General features: G+C 40.6%; 1 protein-coding gene across 7 annotated transcripts in view; it reads right to left on the bottom strand.

Moving 5' to 3' along the window:
- Positions 1-19,997, bottom strand: part of ENPP2 (ectonucleotide pyrophosphatase/phosphodiesterase 2) — a 106,613-nt gene that overhangs the window by 11,556 nt on the left and 75,060 nt on the right. For 3 of the 7 annotated variants that reach the window (XM_029222810.1, XM_029222811.1, XM_029222815.1), the window contains 8 exons: positions 17,235-17,266; positions 16,403-16,530; positions 13,413-13,500; positions 13,161-13,248; positions 11,855-12,039; positions 8,823-8,874; positions 2,292-2,366; positions 845-981 (listed from right to left, as the gene is read on the bottom strand). In XM_029222810.1, coding sequence (XP_029078643.1) covers positions 845-981; positions 2,292-2,366; positions 8,823-8,874; positions 11,855-12,039; positions 13,161-13,248; positions 13,413-13,500; positions 16,403-16,530; positions 17,235-17,266 — 785 coding nt within the window. The remainder of the gene's footprint in view (positions 1-844; positions 982-2,291; positions 2,367-8,822; positions 8,875-11,854; positions 12,040-13,160; positions 13,249-13,412; positions 13,501-16,402; positions 16,531-17,234; positions 17,267-19,997) is intronic. The other 4 variants (XM_029222813.1, XM_029222817.1, XM_029222812.1 and 1 more) reach the window with 3 other exon arrangements.

Genomic DNA, 19,997 nt, shown 5'->3' with positions numbered 1-19,997 from the left:
TTTTAAGGACCTCAGTTTTAAATGTACTAAGCTAGTAACTTTTTAACTCTTATGTTTTTAGTAGCAGGACTCTCTTATCAGTCTTAGGTGAAACAATAATACGCAAGGCAGAAATCTCACTGTTGATATAACAAATGAGATTCCACGTAAGACAGCTTAAAAAATAATATTCTGAGAAATAATATAGACATACCTCCTATTTAAAAAAAAAAGACTATATATGTATTGTATGTGCCTGAGTACAAATTAATAAGAAGCTGTGTTTGGGGCAGTAGAAGTAGTCATTTGTATTCAGAGTTTAAAAACATAGTTCAACTGCCCAATGAATTTTTCTAATTCCTGATATAAACTTTCTTACCTCATCTTTACCAAAACTGAAACCCCAACATAAAACCTTCATTAAAAAAGAACAGGATAAAAAAAAAAAAGAAGAACAGGGTGTTGATAGTGGGGCAGGCTATACATGTGTGGAGCCGTGGGTATATGGGAAATTTCTGTCCCTCCCATTCAGTTTTGCTCTGAACCTAAAACTGCTCTAAAAAATAAAGTCTATTAAAACAAATGGCCAGATACTGGTGGCTTCTGTAACTAGTGGACCATGTCGAGCAGAGTAAAAAAAACTAAAAGAATTAGTATGCTATGCTATTCCACCTATTACCATGAAGTTTTTAGAACACTGCAGAAAGTCTAATTCAAAATATTTTACAACAGATCCAATATAGGATTTCTTTCATCAGGAAAACTTAAAATCTTGTATAAGACAATTCTGTTCAGCAAACAATCATTATATTAAGGCAAGGAGTGTAATGACATGAAGAACATGAAACCCAGTTTTCTCAATGACCTGTTTGGAAACAGTGTACGATGTCCAGAGTGGCATTAGGAATATTTCACTATAACTGCTTTCAAAGTCAGTGTGATACAAGATATCATATCTAGTCCGATAAAGCACCGCAGGCCGTCCATAGAGGAGGTGTCTCTCTAGGAAAGAAAAAAATAAACTGTCTTAAACACATATTAAACTGTACATCAAATGTTAAAGAAATATTGGAAGAGAGTCAAATTGTCCACAATTTGCTTGCTTACTTATTAATAATGTAGCTCCTTCTTCTTAATTTAATCAGGTTAGTTTTCCTAACACTTCTGTGGTTTATTTGATCACCTAAGCGTGGGTCAAGACTTACAGTTATCAAAACTGTAAAGTAAATACCATATTTATTTTAATGGTTTTTTTCAGTTATAAAGAATTTTAATCTGTATGGGTAAGACAATTATTTATTAAATTTTGAAATGATTCAGCTGAATGGGAAGTCAAGACAATTAGATTTTTATAGAATTAATTCATTTGACCCTGGAAAGGCTCATCAAATTAACCAAAGATTTAATTAAAAGGAAGGTACTCTTTGATCATTATTTGTAAACTGCAACTCAAATATGCATTATTTCAGCATAAAAAGTGAGTACTAATGAGCATTTAAAGTAAGTAGCTTTGTGACATGGAGGAAAACTCTTTAGGTAAGAACTTAAAGGAACATGTATAGATAAAATAAGTGGCATTCAAGGGGGTCCTTTAAATAAAAAAGGGAGGTCATCGGTTACCAAAGAACTCAGTTAAGACCTCAGAATGTAGATTCAGACCCCTAAGAGGAAGCTCTCCTCTTAGGAAAATAAAGGTTTGAAACTTTATTCTTCTAAGAAGAAGACATGGGAGATTAATGTGCAAACCTTCATTCTACGCCCACAATAAATGCCTCAAGCTTGATCTGCCCATTTTAGACAGGCTAAAGTCAGAACTGCCATAGATTCATAGAAATTGGGGTCCTGCAGACCAAAATATTGAGAGACTGAGGCTTTGGCAATTCACGATCCCCTAAGTGATGATCCAAAAGAATTGTTTTACTATGATTTCTATTAGAAAAAAGTCAGTTCTGGCACTTACTAAATTATGTATACATGTTGCTTTAATTAAAGTATTACCATTCTACACAAGTAACAGAGAAAACCCTTTGTAGATTACTTTGCAAGACCCTCCCAAGTAGAACTGCTGATTTGAGGCAAAACAGCCCACAGTTCACAGCACAAGCCTGTTCTGGGTAGCTGGGCTTTGTCAGCATTGCAGTAAATGTAGAAGTCTTGGTAAAGCTACCAAATTTGGGGACCCACCCCTAAGAATTAGAACATAATATGCTAATATCGTATAAATGAAATATAATGAAAAGCCAGCAAATCATAACAGTAGTACTTGGGGGCAGTTTACCAGGTCAGACTTTCCTTCAAAACTCAAACCAAACCTTTTCTAGGTTCAAAATTTCCATTAACGTTTTCCTTGATTTCATTTTTGCTGCCTCTGAATTTCCTGGTTTCAGCTGGAAGCAGAAGTATCAAGATTCTTTGAGAAGCTATTCTCTTTTTATCATTCAAGTTTTAATGCTTACCCAACACATTCCTCCAAGCTCAGATGCAAACCTGGCATATTATCCAATCTATCCCATTAAGAGGACAACAAAACAGCAGCCATATTCCTCTATGCAACACCCCTCTTTAGAGCAGCCATCAATCAACACTCTTAGACAATCTATAGACTCCACCAACTCTGGTTCCTCCTTATTTCTCACCATTCCTCAACATAGCACTCCATTCCATGAAGGCTGATTGATTTGTAATACTGCTCATAATCATTGTCAACAACTCTATGCTATTATATATATGACTCCTTTTCTCTCTACTGGGAATAACTTCTCCACCAGTCCTGTCACTTATCTCCCTCCAAATTTTTCATTAATGTATTCCCCCCTCATCAAACATATACTGAGTACCTTCTTTGTGTCAGGCCTTGGGCTATGGAATAGAGATACTTGGTAAAGACAATTAAGATAGAGCTTTTGGGCTTCCCAGGTGGCGCATTGGTTGAGAGACCATCTGCCGATGCAGGGGACACGGGTCCATGCCCCAGTCTGGGAAGATCCCACATGCCGCAGAGTGGCTGGGACCATGAGGCATGGCCACTGAGCCTGCGCGTCCGGAGCCTGTGCTCCACAATGGGAGAGGCCACGACAGTGAGAGGCCCGCATACCGCAAAAAAAAAAAAAAAAAAGATAGAGCTTTTACCCTCAAGAAGCTCACAGTTCAATGAGAGAGACAAACATGGCATAAATAACTAAAATGCAATATGCTGCTCACTATATCAGAGATATCTACATAGTGGAACAGGAAAACAGAGCATGAGGCATGCCGCAGATGGGGATGAGGTGGCATCAGTACGGACCTTACAGAACTTATGAAGCTAAGCCAGAGTGACCCCACATCCCATTTATGCCTGTTGCCCTGGCATAATTGTCCTTCTCACCTTCAAAAGGGGATGACAAATAATATGGTCACATAGCTCAGCTCCCATGAAAGAGACATGGGGGGAGAGGGAGGAAAGGACAAGAGGGGAAGAGACATCTTAAGAGTCACTTTCTCCTGAAAGATTTCTCCAGTTAAGCTTCTCCATCTCTACTCATGCTTCTGCTCTGCATGTAGAAACTCAATTTTCTTTTGAAATGTGGGTGTCATAGCTCCCAAGATATGCACAACTGCAGTTTTTGGCACACAGTTGGACCCCAAATATATCATTATCTGACTGACTTTTTCTCAATTGTTAACTGAGCATGTATGACATGAAGAAAAAAAAATGTAGTGGCTTTGGCAGTCTCCTAATATCCAACCAAGTTCCCCAACTGACCCAAAGAATCTACTTGGGTCTTCCTGTTGCATAATAGCTTCATCTAAGAAAGAGGTGAAATCATCTTTGCGGTAAGAAACACTTTAAGGTCCAGAAACAAAATTTAGATTTCCCTTTTTCAGTTTATCAGGGTATCAAACAATCACAGGTTCTTGGTCACAGCCCGCTATTCCCTATGACATCTTAGACAAGTCACCCATTGCATTTCTGTTTAGCAAAAAGTCCCTTGTTGAGCCACAAGAGTGTACTTGAAGCTCACTCTTTGGACACATAAGTGCTTCATCTAGAGACCAGCCACCCTGGAGATGAGCCTGCAAGCTTCTGCTTTTGAAATATGTTCCTCGTGATTTCTTGATACGGATCTAGTATAGCTTGTGTCTTCCCAGGCTGGGTTCCTACTCTGTGAAATTCCAGACAGAGCCTCCATTCCACACCCCAGTTCCCTGTTTACAATAGTGGCTGGCATTTTTGGTACATGCCACGGTTCTCCTCCAGATACCACGTGGGCAAAATACTGTGAGGCAAATCTTTTTAAGTGGTGTGGACTTCCCCAGCGCTCATTCTTTTTGTCTTCCAAAAGTTGGTCATCCAGACTTGAGTGTGTGTTTCTTTTCCCTCTTCAGCTTCCTGATTCATATTCCCACAGATTAGCTGGCTGACTTGAGAGCCACATGAAAATCTCTCCTCTTTTTTGTTTTTGTTTTAAACATCTACTCCCAGAATAATATGCTCTTACATTTTACCACAAAGTCTCTACCCAAGGTCTTTCCTTTTCCTACGTCCTTTCTCCTCCTTTGCCTTAGAAGTGTCTACTAGCATTTACTGCCATGTCAACCTCCTCTGGGATTAGATTTGATGCCTCTGGTAGGGTCCTGTTCTTTCTTACCTCAACCCTTAAAACACTACGCTGGGGCTTCCCTGGTGGTGCAGTGGTTGAGAGTCCGCCTGCTGATGCAGGGGGCACGGGTTCGTGCCCCGGTCCAGGAAGATCCCACATGCCGCGGAGCGGCTGGGCCCGTGAGCCATGACCGCTGAGCCTGCGCGTCCGGAGCCTGTGCTCCACAACGGGAGAGACCACAACAGTGAGAGGCCCGCGTACCACAAAAAAAAAAACAAAACACTACGCTGTAATTCATCAACTGGCTAAATCTCACAATAAAATAATAACTTAATGAGGACACGGATTTTATCTATTTTGTTTACCATTGTATCTCTACCTCCAACAATGCCAAATATCTATGTGGATAAATAAATGATTGTTTTATTTTATTTTATTTTGCTGTATGCGGGCCTCTCACTGTTGTGGCCTCTCCCGTTGCGGAGCACAGGCTCCGGACGCGCAGGCTCAGCGGCCATGGCTCACCGGCCCAGCCGCTCCGCGGCATGTGGGATCTTCCCGGACCGGGGCACGAACCCGTGCCCCCTGAATCGGCAGGCGGACTCTCAACCACTGCGCCACCAGGGAAGCCCTGATTGTTTTATTTTTTTAAAAAATACTGTTCTTTATGACTTTCAAGAACTGGCTTTCTATGTATAACCTGCCTAATATTCCCTCTCTAGCTATTCAGGACTGCTTTAAAGTTAACAAGAATTACTAGTGTTGAAGTCATTTTTCTAACCAAACTAATTTCTCATGGCGTGTGATAAGGAGCCAAACACATAGGTGTTAAGATGATGTTTAATTCCCTGTTTCACAAAGATGATAGTGAATGCCAACCTGACTAAGAAAATACAAAACATGGTTTAGCAATGCTAGTAGAGAAAAGACTAAAGTGAAAATAAATAGTGCAATTATTCTTACAGTAAAAATTATACCTGGCTCAAGTGCCAGAATTGCTTGCTGTGAGAAATTTAAATATTTCCATTTCATTCATTCATTTATCCACTGATTCATGGATTACAAAATAAAAATTCAATAAGTTTGCCAAGACATTACATACATGTGATCCAGAAAAGCAGCCATGCAATTAAGATCCGGAATTCACTACAAATGTAGAAATAGTAAAGCTTTAGCAAGCAGCTTAGATCCCAGTTTTTGAAGCTCATATCTGTTCTTCCTCTTCATCTTAGTACAGGACTTGATTCTGTAAGTTTAGTATTCATAATAAAATATAGCCTAAGATTAATTTAATATACCACTGTTTTGTTACCTCAAATTTACCCTGGGTTGTTTCACTGTTGGAATGCATAGCTTTTACATGTGTGTTTGGTACAGATGTATGAGTGGTTTTATGTCATATGACATTAAAACAGTTACATATGAACGTTACAAATGGAATGGGCAGGGCCTGTGGTTTATTCTGAAAAAACCAGCTACCTATAGGGGTATTTTTTTTAAAAACTAGGCAGGAAAATAATACAACTTTACATTTGTATAGAACTTTAGGTCTGCAAAATGGTTTAAAAGCCTCAATATATAGTAGAGATAGCCAGAAAGGGGAAGTGATTGCTCTGAGCATAACACATACAGCACCTCGAATTCACGAGGTTCTACTCCAGCAGAGCAGACGTTGACTATTTCCAGTGGGGGACTAGACTTATGACCCAGGACTCACCATAAAGGCCTGAAAGAACTCAGACCAAGAAAATGTCACTTTGCAGCTGAAGAAATGACTGAGACAAGACCCTTAAGGAGACAGACACCAAGAGACAGAGAGAGGGAGAAAGAGACAGGAGAGAGAACACCGAGGCTTACACGTATCCTAGAATCTAAATGAGCAAATGCTTTGCACATAATAAGGCAATGATATATAATTATTTGAATTTCATGTAATAGTTTTAAAGTCTATCTTGTATCACTCCAGCTATTGGCAATTGCAAATAGCCATTATTATGCACACATACAAAACAATACTGTATAAACTTAAACAACCTTACCAAAAGTCTATTGAATATTAAACTGTTAATTATAATAAAAATAAATAAAGTCTCTCTTGTATCATTAGAGACTATCCCATTAGGCCATGAGCAGACCAAGAAGGTGTGCTACCATGATCCTCCCCTAACATTTTATGTTACCATTGTGAAGTTACATGCTGGAAACTATTGGTGACACAGCTGACAGAACCAGACGTCTCAAAGAAATCAGCTCCCAGCCCAGGGTAGGCGCTCAACAAAAACACGTGAGGGTCCATTTCCATGAAAGTATATAAACTTTAAGCCTCGGTGACATAAAATCATCTAGAAATAAGACACATATTCAACTCTGAGCAGAGCAATGGTGCGGTGAGGTCAATAACTATGGCTCTTTCCAGCCCTGAGAGTCAGTGATTCACCTAGAAGATGCCTCTTATTTTCAAGCTCAGAAGTTTGAGGCCACTGTCTACGCTAACTTGTGGGACTGGTTTTGTCCTATGAGCACACTGCCACGAAAAAACTAAATGAAAGATTTTTTTCCCAGATGGAAATGTTTTAGGACCATGAATAGTCAGAGCTTGAATCAGCAAAAACATTAGAGTCCATTCAAAGTTATCATAATTAACTATTTCATTAGTGACTTTTAGAAGAGAAACATCTCAGTAATATTTCTTTGCCTTGGTGAGTGAATATTTAAAAAACTCAAGTCATGAGACGCCACACTCCTCGATCCTGGCAGCATTGTAGTTTTTCCAATTCTAATGACACCGCAGTCCACTAGAGATTTGATGTCAAACACTTCAAATCACTTCTAGATTTGTGAACGATTTGTGTACCTTCCATCAACTAAGCCCTATCTCAAAAGCCGTGTTCATCCAATTACATGCCAAAGAGTCTGTGTGTTCTATCATCAAAGAGAGAAGCGGGAGGGTGGTGATGTAGGAAGAGAAGAAGAAAAAACATGAAGATCTTTATAAAGAGGGGAAATAAGTCAAGTAAATAAAATATTCCACTGGTTTCCTCAACCTTTACTTAATCAGATTGGAAATGGCACGTACGATAAATAGAACCATATGTAAGCTAATAACTCATGTAATGCTCTCAAGAGAATTTGACTACGTGCATCTTTACTGCATGACTTGGGCTGCTGTGCTTGATTTCTGTCTTCTTTTTAATACACTTTTGGTCATTCCCTTGCTGTTACAAGATGCTATCCCACCTGCTGTAGTAACCTGTGTAGGAGCCTTTCCGTCTTCTTCTAATCTCTTCTAATTTTCCTGGGATTTCAAAACCAGAAGGAAGAGCTTATGTGGTAGATTGCATTATTGTTCCTAATTATTTACTGCTCTTTTGTAAAGGATTATGTACTTCTACCTATTGCCAAGTGACTTGTAGGACAGTGTCCTTGTGGAAAGAATATACTTCCCTACTCCACTGGTTTCATGTGCCCTACTTTCACCAATGAACTGGGAATGGAAGTGACAGATGCCTCATCAAAGCAGAAGTGTTGAGACCCATTGCCTGATTCTGCCATTCCTCTTTTCCCTCTGCCACGAGAAGGGCATGTCCCAGCTAGGGGCTGCTCCTTCAGCCTAGATTCCAGAATAAAAAGTACACATGGGGCAGAGCCACACTTGGCCTATAGTCAGCATCCTGAAACATGAACAAGAAATGCACAGCCCACTGAGATTCTCTTTTTCATCACAAGCTTGCAAAAGTTGACTAATACAGGAGCGTTATTATTGTACATAAAATAAGAGGAGAATGAGTTAGGGCTCAAGATAATCCTTCTTTGAAGAGAGATTTCTGATTTGGTTCCTTCTGTGCATCCCTTCCCGTAAAATACACACTGACTCTGCAGGTAAGCTTCAGTAGAGGAACCAGCTGTTACCATTTATAATTGTGACTTCCATTCCCTTCATTGAAGTCCCCATAAGCACCTTAACTTATGACCCATCAGATGCACAATGGTATAATTAATCCCTCTGCTTTTCAGAGGGCTTAAAAGCTATTGAGGAAAACAAAAGGTAATGGAACTTTTTTGACTTATTACACAGCTGGCATCCTGTGTACATAGAATAAACTAATACCTTTTGCCAGATGGTATAAAAATCACTTTGCAATCCAAATTCGAATTTTAAAAAATATTGTGCTTACACTATGAAGTAAATAAGAAGTCTCTCCAATTTTTGGAAGCTAGAAAACAAAACTTATCTGGTTGTTTTTTCCATCAACTCCTTACCTTCTGTAGACCCTTTTATATGAAGGCGTTTGTTGAGTTCATCCAATTTGTTCTTCATGTGTGAAAACCAAAAAAAAAAAAAAGAAAAGAGAAGAGAAAGCAAATCAGAAACGTTTTTTCTTTCCAGCACCCTTCTCTCTATTTAGTACCCAGCTAAATTCAAAACAGGATCCTAAACTTCATCAATACCATAAACTCTGCAGAGTATTTACTACTTTATCTCAAAATGAAATTTTGGGCTCCATTTCCTAGTGATTTATGGTCACGAATATGTTATTTAATTTCTCCATGATTTTGTTTCCTTTCCTTAAAAGTGTGGATAATCATGGTACCAACCTCCCATGTCGACAACGATGATTAGGGCGTATATATGTAAATTAATTCGAATATTGCCTCAATATTTCGGATTAATCTCTAGGTACACTAAAGTGATTCCCAAACCAAGTTATGAAATTGCTTTTCCTAAAGCTGAAACATAATGACTCAGCAGTTCTGAAAAGTCACGGCTCAGCAACTCCATCTCCCGCTATATATTCTAGAGACACTCTAGCGTACGTGTACAAAAAGACATTTGTGGTAATGTCTACTGCAGCATTGTTTGGAAGAACTAACAATTGGAAATTACCAAATATTCTCAAATAGGAAAATGAATAGAATCGTGATGGTATAATTATATAATTAAATATTAATTATTAGTGGTAAAAATGAATGAGCTAAAACTTCACATATTAATATGCATAAATCTCAAAAATACAAGAATGAACAACTAAATGCAGGATACATATAGTATAACAGCATTTACATAAAAATATAAGATATCCAAAGCTATCCCATAGGTTATTTTAGGGAACTATATACTAAAAATTAGCTAATACACTATTTAAGAGATACATATGTATGGAGTGAAAGTATAGAGGCCTACATGGCAATTATATACACTATATTCAGGATATTAGTTACCTTTGGGGTAGAAAGGAAGTGGGATTGGGGTGTGGGATGTCACATGGAGCTTCCATTCAATCTGTAATGTTTTCTTTCTCACAATGTGTGTATTGAAGTATTCATTTTATTAATCTCTATACCTTTTCAGTATGTCTGTATTTATTTTTTAAGAAAAGGAAAATAGTCTTTCGGAGAAACCCATTGACAAAATAAAGATGATCTAGAACCCCTCTAAAACGGTTTAAGATAAAATAACCAAAATATTTCTTGCTTCCCAGAAGAAAGGTAATTCAGAAAACAAGATACAGCTAATAGATGCCTCTAAAAATATAACTAGAATTCACTTCAAAGACCACTTCCTGTTGACTTTGGCAACTCAACTCCTCCAGCTGAGGTCTTAGAATTACCTACTTGATACTAATAAGCCCTGTTAGTTCTTATCAGGAGCTAAAGTAGGAAGGATTAATAAAGGGAAGGAGGTAGGGAAGAAGAGCAAACTTCCTCCCATGGTGGGCCTCCCACACTGTGGCTCCGAGGCCCCAAGGAATCCTAGAAGGTAGCAAATGGTAGGGGAGGGGGATAGACCAGTGGGAAAATTATTTTCCATTTTTATGAGGTCTAATAGAAAGATCACACATTTGCCTGTAATTAAACCACACAGGCAGGGCTTCCCTGGTGGCGCAGTGGTTGAGAGTCCGCCTGCCAATGCAGGGGACACGGGTTCATGCCCCGGTCCGGGAAGATCCCACATGCTGCGGAGCGGCTGGGCCCATGAGCCATGGCCGCTGAGCCTGCGCGTCCAGAGCCTGTGCTCCGCAACGGGAGAGGCCACAGCAGTGAGAGAAAACCACACATGCAAAAATAAAATTGCCTTGCTTTGTGTTGGAACCCTCTCAACCACTAACCAGTGTTAGTGGTAACACTGGTTGTATCTTGCTGTCAGAAGCACTGATGGGCAACTCTAAAAGGTCTTTGATCAATATAAAATTCAATAAGCAAATCATTACTGAACATGTGTAGTTTGCTTGTTTCAATAACTGTCCAAACACGAGGTGCTGGGTGGTCCCTATCTGCACCCCCAACGCCTGCCCTGCCACACCCTTCCTTACCCTGCTCTGTGCCCTGGGAGACTGATCTCTAGGGACTCATCAGAGAGCAAGCTTGCCCTCTAGCCGGGCTCCAACAATGAGAGGTACCAGTGGGGGATTGGGAGGGGTGGATTTACTCCCCCACCTTCCCCTCTACCAGGTTGCAGTGCGTTAGCTGCACCCATCTACCAAATTCCGTTGTTCCTTCCTATATAGCTCTTTCTCCATGTGCCAGTAACTGCTCCCTCCCTTTATTGCTGAGACCTAGAATTGGTACCCTATTAGCCCCAGGGTACTTCAGCATCCCTCACTGATTTCCCTCTACCCTGCCAGCCTTTGAAACACTCTTCTCATTAAATGTGATTGAAACAATCTCTTTAAGCCTTCTTTAAAAACCTCTTCTGCATGGGCCATCTGTTTCTTATTGGGACCATGACTGATACACATGTGATCCAGGTTGAAAAAAAAAGAAAAAAAACATTTTGGTTGGGAATTGTGATTCCACAGAATAGCATTATGAATTTCATTATTATTATTTTTTTCTTTTTGCGGTACGCGGGCCTCTCACTGTTGTGGCCTCTCCCGTTGCGGAGCACAGGCTCCGGAAGCGCAGGCTCAGCGGCCATGGCTCACGGGCCCAGCCGCTCCGCGGCATGTGGGATCTTCCCGGACCGGGGCACGAACCCGTGTCCCCTGCATCGGCAGGCAGACTCTCAACCACTGCGCCACCAGGGAAGCCCTGCATTTTACTTTTTGTTCTTCATTATCTATCCCTGGGCTGTCCAATATGGTAGCCATGAGCCACATACGGCTCTTTAAATTTAAAGTCACTAAACGAAATTAAAAACTTAGTTCCAAGTGTTCAAAAGCTACATCTGACCAGTGACTACCATTCTGGACAGTACAGATATACCATTCATATCATCACAGAAAGTTCTATTGGACAGCACTGCCCTATACCCAATAGGCTCCTCCATGATAAACATTAAAAATTATTTCTACCTTTGGCTCTACCTTATCATCACAGGTACAGCCCAGGTCAAAATCAGACTGAAGGTACATAATCCCTGGGTAATTGGGTCTGGTAACTTCCTCTGGCATGGTTGGTCTGAAAGTGTTAGTACGCAGGAGATGGTTCAAACTTCCATGAGTCCCATTATTAGGAGCTGGTTTCAATCCCAGGAGATCTGACGAGAAGAAAGAAAGGAGCCAGGTACTTTGTAAATATTTTTGATGAGGTATAGGGAGAGTCAAAGCCATTCACCTTCCAAGGGCCTGAAAACTTGGAACACAAATTAGAATAGCATAAAACCAAATTTAGACTGTAGGCTCGCTTCTTACTTCCAAAATCATTCTTGCCTGATCATGTCTTGGCAACAGCTTTCTGAAATAGTATGTTCATTGCTTGATTATAAAGAGAGACATTTCCAAAAAGACAGAGTGAAGAGATAGGGCCTTACTTAGCTACTGCATATGTCTGTGATAGTTACAACCCAAGGACCATCAGCCTCAGTACCGTTGCCTTTCTGCTTCTCTAAAAGTCTAAGGAGACTTTTCATCCCGAAGTTTGAAGTGGGACTTATAATCAATAAATAACCTCTAGTCTGCCCTCTCATGCATTCCACAGAAGCACGGGGACAAGAGGAGGTTTTGGCCTTGTGCCCTAAAGTGCCGCTGTGAAATGGACAGGCTGATTTCACAGCAAGTGAAATGGTTGCCAAGCGAGCATACAGTGACTTGCCTAAGCTGAGAGGTGGGGCAGGGGAGAGCCAGCAGCCAAGATGGGAAAAGAACCCAGGAGACCCGACTTTCAGACTCCCCCTCTAACCACCAGACTGGCACTCCCTTACTAAATAGGAAAAGTTGTCCTCATTCAGCAACTAGAAACTCAAGGAAGAAAAATAATTAGGCGTACATAAATAGCTGGCCAGGATACAAGCTGGCAAAATTTTAACTGGGCAGCAATGGGAGAGATGGAGGTGGGAGAAAGCTCTGTGTCGAACTCTTGCTTTACCCAGCCTCTGACCATTGGTGTCAAACTGTAATGCTATGTTAGATCAGCCAGAGACTGCCAACAGCAACACTATGAAAACTCCCCGTTAGTCAACTGTTGACGGAAGACAAAGAAGCCTTAGAAGGGGATGATATTCTGTCTCTTGAACCAATGGGCAAATTACAACATTTTTTGTGTGTGAAAAGATGAGGTGATCCCAGAAAACAGACACCTCATTTCTTTCTCCGACATTGAAAGAAGTTCATACGTTAACTCAAGATTGTTTTCTTGGTTTTGATGAAATAAATGACTTACCACACATAACATTGTAAAGTTCAATGTTTTCAAATGGAGGCACTTTAGTCTTGTACTTAAATGTTGGGCCATAACCTACGAAAACAGTCTTCGAAAAGAAAAGGAAACAAACAAAACAATTAGGCATTGCTAATATCCAGTAGCAACCCTCCCTTGATTTATAAATGCTTTGCAAGCTTCACTCACACCACCATTCCCGTCCCTTCTTGGAGTCACTAAAACACACTTCGATTCACAGTTCCAGGAGCATACCTGCATACTGTTGACCTTGTTATCAAATCCATGGTCTCCCTGGAAAAAACATTTTCCCGATGGTTTCTTATAAACATCCAAAGGTTTCCTAGAGTGAAACAATTGTACAATCAGTCAGGATTTCTCATGAAATCATTCTGATTAAACAAAAAAAACCCAAAAAACCAGTGCAGAAAAAATATCTCTAAGGAGTGGATCTTACAAGTATCTTCTTCTCATTGTAATTGCATCATTCCTGTGGTGACGAAAACATGATGCTGTTCTTTTGCCCCAAGTGCTTTTGCTTTGACAATCAGCCCAGGACAAATTGGGACCTGAAGTCCTGGTCCCCTCCTCATGCCTCGTGCTTGCACTGAGCAAAGCCCTGGTCACAGGTACAGACACACCTTGTAGATACTGCACGTTCGATTCCAGACCACCACAATAAAGAGAACATCACAGTAAACTGAGTCACATGAAGCTTTTGGTTTCCCAGTGCATAGAAAATGTATATTTACACTATACTATGTTAAGTATGCAATAGCATTATGTCTAAAACAACAACGCACATACCTTAATTTAAAAATAGTGCTGTCAGAAAAATGTCACCTATAGACTCTCGATGCAGGGTTGCCACAAAGCTTCAGCTGTCTGCCTATGTGCTTCACTAGCTCCAGGACTGTAAGACTCTCCACTCTGGGGCCGTGTTTGTCTGGTTCATTTCTACATACCCATCACTATGCTCCATGCTAAGCACACAGTTGGCACTTAAAAATATGTGATTTTAATCAATGAATGGAGATCTGTATTCTATAAAAATGTTTGCATACAAATTTACCTGTCAACAGATTTACCTAGTAATACCACTAGAGAACATAACTGAGTCATAAGCTTAACATATGTAATAGTGGCATAGCTAAGAAGAGCCAAGCCTCACCTAGACAGTACCTCTATTTAGAAACAGAAAACGGAAACCTTGCTCTCTAGACATCAAAAGCATCTGAGCTTCCTTGTTGAGACAGGAAGATACCTTTTGCCTAGAGTCATGCAGCACTTTTCCAAAACACTTTCATGTTTATTAAGACAAATATTTCCTAAGTACCTATAGGTACATTGCACTGAAGTAAAGTGCTTGGGGGAAAACAAAGAAATTAAACTTTGGGGTCTTTGCTCTTAGGAAAAGTACTTTCAGCTTGGGATAATAAGATATGTGCATATAATAACTCAACAGTGCAAGACATAAGTTGAAAAAATTTACTGCTAATTAAAATGGCTGGCTTTGGTCTACACTAATTTGCTCAACTATCTTCATCTTTTACTTAACTCCTACTCAACTCCCAAGTTTTCTTCACTGAAACCTACAAACGATACAAATTTGCTCATTCTTCCAAGCCATCCCATACTCAGCCAGGCCATTTTGGTCACAGTTTTGTAACTTTTCCTTGAAGACTCCCCATGTCTGTTCTAAATGATCTCAATAATTTCTAGTTTACATACATATCTCTTCACAATCCTACATATTTCACTTTATGTACCCCCTGACAATTACAGTAGGATATTTGTGTATTTGTCACATGTGTCTCTCTAGATGTTCCATACTGATGCAAGCTCTTAGAGGACACACATTTTCTTGTTATCTTCTCTCCCTTGTAAATTCATTCAAGTTCCAAGCCAGAGTACATCTAGTAGTTGTTCAATTATTACTAAGTTAATTAAGACTAAGTCTCAGCACTTTTTTTTTTTTTTTTTTTTTTTTTTGCGGTACGTGGGCCTCTCACTGTTGTGGCCTCTCCTGTTGCGGAGCAAGCCTCCAGACACATAGGATCAGCGGCCTTGGCTCACGGGGCCAGCCGCTCTGCGGCATGTGGGATCTTCCCAGACCAGGGCACGAACCCATGTCTCCTGCATCAGCAGGCAGACTCTCAACCACTGCGCCACCAGGGAAGCCCTCAGCACTTTTTTAAAGGAGAAAGTCAGAGCAAGAGTGAGTGGGGGACTTCCCTGGTGGCACAATGGTTAAGAATCCGCCTGCCAGTTCAGGGGACACGGGTTCGATCCCTGGTCCGGGAAGATCCCACATGCCGCGGAGCAACTAAGCCCGTGCGCCACAACTACTGAGCCTGCGCTCTAGAGCCCGTGAGCCACAACTACTGAAGCCCACATGCCCTAGAGCCCGTGCCACAAATACTGAGCCCGTGTGCTGCAACTACTGAAGACCCCGCCTAGAGCCCGTGCTCCGCAACAAGAGAAGCCACCGCAATGAGAAGCCCGCGCACCGCATCAAAGAGTAGCCCCTGCTCACCTCAACTAGAGAAAGCGCATGCGCAGCAACGAAGACCCAGCACAGCCAAAAGAAAAAAAAAAAAAAAAGAGTGAGTAGGAAAGGGCTACCCCCAGGTCTGTGTGAAAGTGATTAAGCTTTGAATAATTAACTCTTTGGAACTGGTCAGAGCTTCCAGACACATCCTACATCAGATTCAAGAGCAAGGAATAGTCTCTTCCATATTGGAGAGTCTTTTGTAGTTCAAAACAAGGCAAACATCTGAAATATTTAAGGCAATGTAAAACATGCCTCTGTTCAGTAACAGAGTAACAGAGGTAACAGAGGTTTTAAGATTAACAACATTTTCTGAACTCTTCTATAAATGTCGCTACAAGCTAAGTTTCATCAACGGAGGCCAAACCTGTCCAGCGTGGTAAGGCGATGTCCCAGGCGTATGTTTGACTTACTCAAGTAATAAGAATAGAATGTAAATTTGAAAAACAAAACAGAGAGACAAACACACAAAGATGCACTGAGAGGCTACAAAGAGCCACCAAGATGCCGAGACCAGGAACACAGAGATGTATTGTCTCGGGGCTAATTGTTTATCCAGCACACAAATTCTTTGCAAACGATGAGATTTCCAACTGAGATTTCTTTTTATAATGGCTAAGGACCTTAAAGCACTCCAGCTGCCAAAGGGGTGGTTATGAAGATGAGAATCAGGGACAGCCTATCCCCAAGTTACCTTGCGACGTGCCATCTTCGGTCCACCAGTAAATGGATCTCCTCAATTCTTCTGTTGTTGGCATAGTGCAAACGTTTGGGAAGGTGCTGTTTCATGTAAGGCTTAAAGTGCTGATCTGGTTTTTTACACTGAAATAGAAATGGATATTGAACTTCAGATGGAGTGTCTTCTAGAAAAGTCCAAGACATTCTCTCTAGAAAGAGGAAGGAGGTTTTAAGTCACACGAAAGGCTAATTACTGAATAAATGGCATTTGTCACCCCTATCAAATGATAAAAGCTGAAAACAAATAGATTCAAAGGGGATTAGATAATGTTGAAGAAGACATAGAAGGTTATCAGAGGGGAGTTAGTAATTTTTAAGATACATTCCTGACTCGCGAGACCATCATGAAGAGCAACTCAAACTCCAAGGCTTTTCCCAAATGCTTCAAATCAAGGAATGGGGAGGTGGGGTGGGAAGGGAGGAGAAGGCATGTTCAGGACCATGTGATTACAGTCTCATGTGCCTTTAAGGTCTCTATCCCGGATGGGAAAACTATGGAACAGGGTGGTGGGCAGATCTGGTTCAGAAAGAGTAAGGATCTGTTTAATCATGAATGAATACTTTTCAGCCCTAATGGCAAGGTCAAATACTCTCATTTTGTTTTGTTACCAAGACCATTAGGGAGCCTGCAGCTGTCCATGGGCCAGAAAGCTCTTAGGGAAACAAATATACAGGATGGCAGGGCAGTGAGGAAAATGTTCCTCTCAGCCTACAGGGGAGTTGAATACAGGAGATGAGTGTGTGGAAGCTACTCCAAGGGCAGAGGCCTGGTGACATGCAATACTTACCGTGAGATTAGCAATAATGACTTTAGGGTCATCTGTTCAAAGAGAGAAGGAGAAAGATTTCAAAAGAGTTGACAGTAATCACTGAGAGAAATCATTTTTGCAGCGAGAGACTCGATTCTTTTTTTTTTCTCCTAGAAGACCTATCACTTTAGATTTTGTGTAAAATATATGTAAAACTGTGTGTGGGTATTTAAAATTTCAGTAAGTGAAATGTATCTAAATGAGAGGAACAATTCCTATGGTAAATGTCCCTGCTAGGTCCAAGTCAACCTTTCCGGAAGGGAATTCCTCCTTCCAGAGCACCGGGGTATTGCTGGGTAAATTGCTTTTTTAAAATTCTCCCAAATGGTCCCTCTGGAACCTGGATTGAGTTTATTTGAAATTTAACATCAGGAACTAAACTGGGCATTTGGGGCTTTTAATGTAACTTCCTATGTATCTGCAGATCTTTCAAACAAGCGATCATCCACTTTTAAGATGAATCTTCTAATCCATTATTTTTTCTAAAGGGAATTTTTTTCCTCAGTAATATCACAGGTCTAATTACATAGGTGGCTGCCCCTTTCCAGTTGCAGACACACACATGTATGCACCTTCTTTATTTTCACTACCAGCAAACAAAGGATATTTTAGTCAATACCCTGAACTAGCTAAAAGCAAAACTATGTAAATGATGGCTGTGTATAAACTGTGGACAGGATTATATTATCTGAAGTTCCCTTTTTGGCAGGGGGGGGGGAGAAAGAGGAGATTGTAGGTTGGTTGCATTTTGTTTTGTTTTCCAAAAATTTGCTTCAGCATGTCATTATAGAATCAGCAGAAAAGGAAAGCAGCGTTCAGAAGAGATACCGACAGCCATGAGGCAACCGTCCCTGGACTATAAACATCAGTGGAGCAGGTCATGTCTCTGTCATTTCCTGCTGCGTCCCCAGGGCCTGGTAAGCACTCAATAAACATTTGTTAATAAATATAAATAAATATTTGTTCATGTTTGGTGCAAATGCATGAATAAGCTTTCCTTGCAGCATAAATATACACTCTTCAAAGACAATGTTCAGCATCTTAGTTCTAAAGCTATGAAATTCGAAGATAAAAAAATGTGGATTCCCTTCTCCTTAAATTGGGGTTAAAATTGAGTTGCATCTTTCAATGACAAGAAAATAAGTAATAATGGTAGCAGTAATAATTAACCCAAATTGTGTCCATACCATGTTCGGTCTCTGTAAGGGCTTTGCAGGCACTGTCTCTCTGGTCATTCACAACTAGTCTGCTGGAATGTAGGTGCGATCAGAATCCTCACTGAGCCAATTGGCATTTAGAAGGTGGAGGCGGGGGACGAGGGGAACGTGCACACTGGGACCCTGCTGGCAATCTGACTGAGCAAAGCCATGCTTTGAACCTCTACATTCAGTGACCTCATCAACCACAGTCCTCAAAGGGACCAAACAGAATGAGTTCATGTTCTTCGATAATGAAGAAAAATAAATAGCACAGGGCAGTCTTGTGCTCAGATAAATCCCAGAGAACTTCTAGGAAATAACAAATGCCTGAGTCCACGTGTGGGACACCAATCCTTCAATTCTGAAGTACTCAGCCCTCTCATGCTAACAGCTCCCAGAGAGCAGGGGAGGCCCCCAGGACAGGGTGGTGGTTAAGAGTCAGTTAAGCATCTGGGTTTAAATCCCCGCTCTGCCGCTCACTGACTGTCGTCCTCTTAGCAGGTTACTTCACCTCTCTCTGAGCCTTGATTGCCACTGTTTATAAGAGGAGATGATAATACCTAACACACAGGCCATTGGAAGGATTCAATAAAATGTGTATACATCTGGCTGAAAGAGTGATGTGACGAAAACATCATCGTCATAACTACCATTTATATAGCTTTGACTATGTGCTAAACACTAATCTAAGTGAGATGTAGAGAATCTCTCATTTAATCTTCCCCCAAATCCTTATGTTACAGATGGCAAATATTTGAACCCACACATCCTGCCACCGTTGTTTTTGCTCTTAAACACCTCGCCCTCCCATCTCTCATAAAATGTATGAACGTGTTTTTTAAAATACAAGACATTTAATTATTGGTAGTTATCATTTCATTAGCCTTAGGAAAGTTTTCCTTCCACCCCTAAAGCAACCTCCCCATTACTTTTAGTGATGTTTTGAAATACTTTTCAAGATAGACAAAAACTTTCTTGCATAAGCCCTAGAATGCAAATACTAAATCAAGAGGTACCATAGTGACTCTGCAGGCCACTCTGGCAAGGGCCTGCCTAGCTCAAGGGAACAGAGAAGACAGGACACGGAAGATAGAAAAGGCATGGAAAAGAGAAGGCAGAGACACCAACGTTTTGTTTATTTCACAGCGTTGCCTGGAGCTGACCTTGGAACAGTTCCCATTTCTGTTGACTCAGTAACATCGTTTGGGGAAAACTTAATTTTCCAAAGCTTTATGCTTGGTGCCAATGGTTTCTTATTCCCAAGGCTAAAAATGCTAAAGGATTTTTTTCTTCCCCAAAATGCAGCATGCCTCCAAAAAAACTATACACTTCTCCAAAGCTAGGTGGTTGGGCAGCATGTAAAACATCTTAGCCCATAAATCAAAGTTCTCGTCAGTGGCATATCATAACCCAAATGTGTAAAACAGAAGTGATAAGATTATTCCTGTTTATTTTATTTCTAATCTTTCAAAACAGCTGCCACTTTCCAAGGACTTAAGAGTTTCTCCTGCTGCTTTCTGTCAATCACTTTTCTAAAGGTAAA

Source organism: Monodon monoceros, unplaced genomic scaffold (genome assembly GCF_005190385.1).
Source record: "Monodon monoceros isolate NGI ecotype Baffin Bay Population unplaced genomic scaffold, NGI_Narwhal_1 Super_Scaffold_14, whole genome shotgun sequence".
Taxonomy (NCBI): domain Eukaryota; kingdom Metazoa; phylum Chordata; class Mammalia; order Artiodactyla; family Monodontidae; genus Monodon; species Monodon monoceros.
This window is presented reverse-complemented; position numbering and strand designations above follow the sequence as displayed.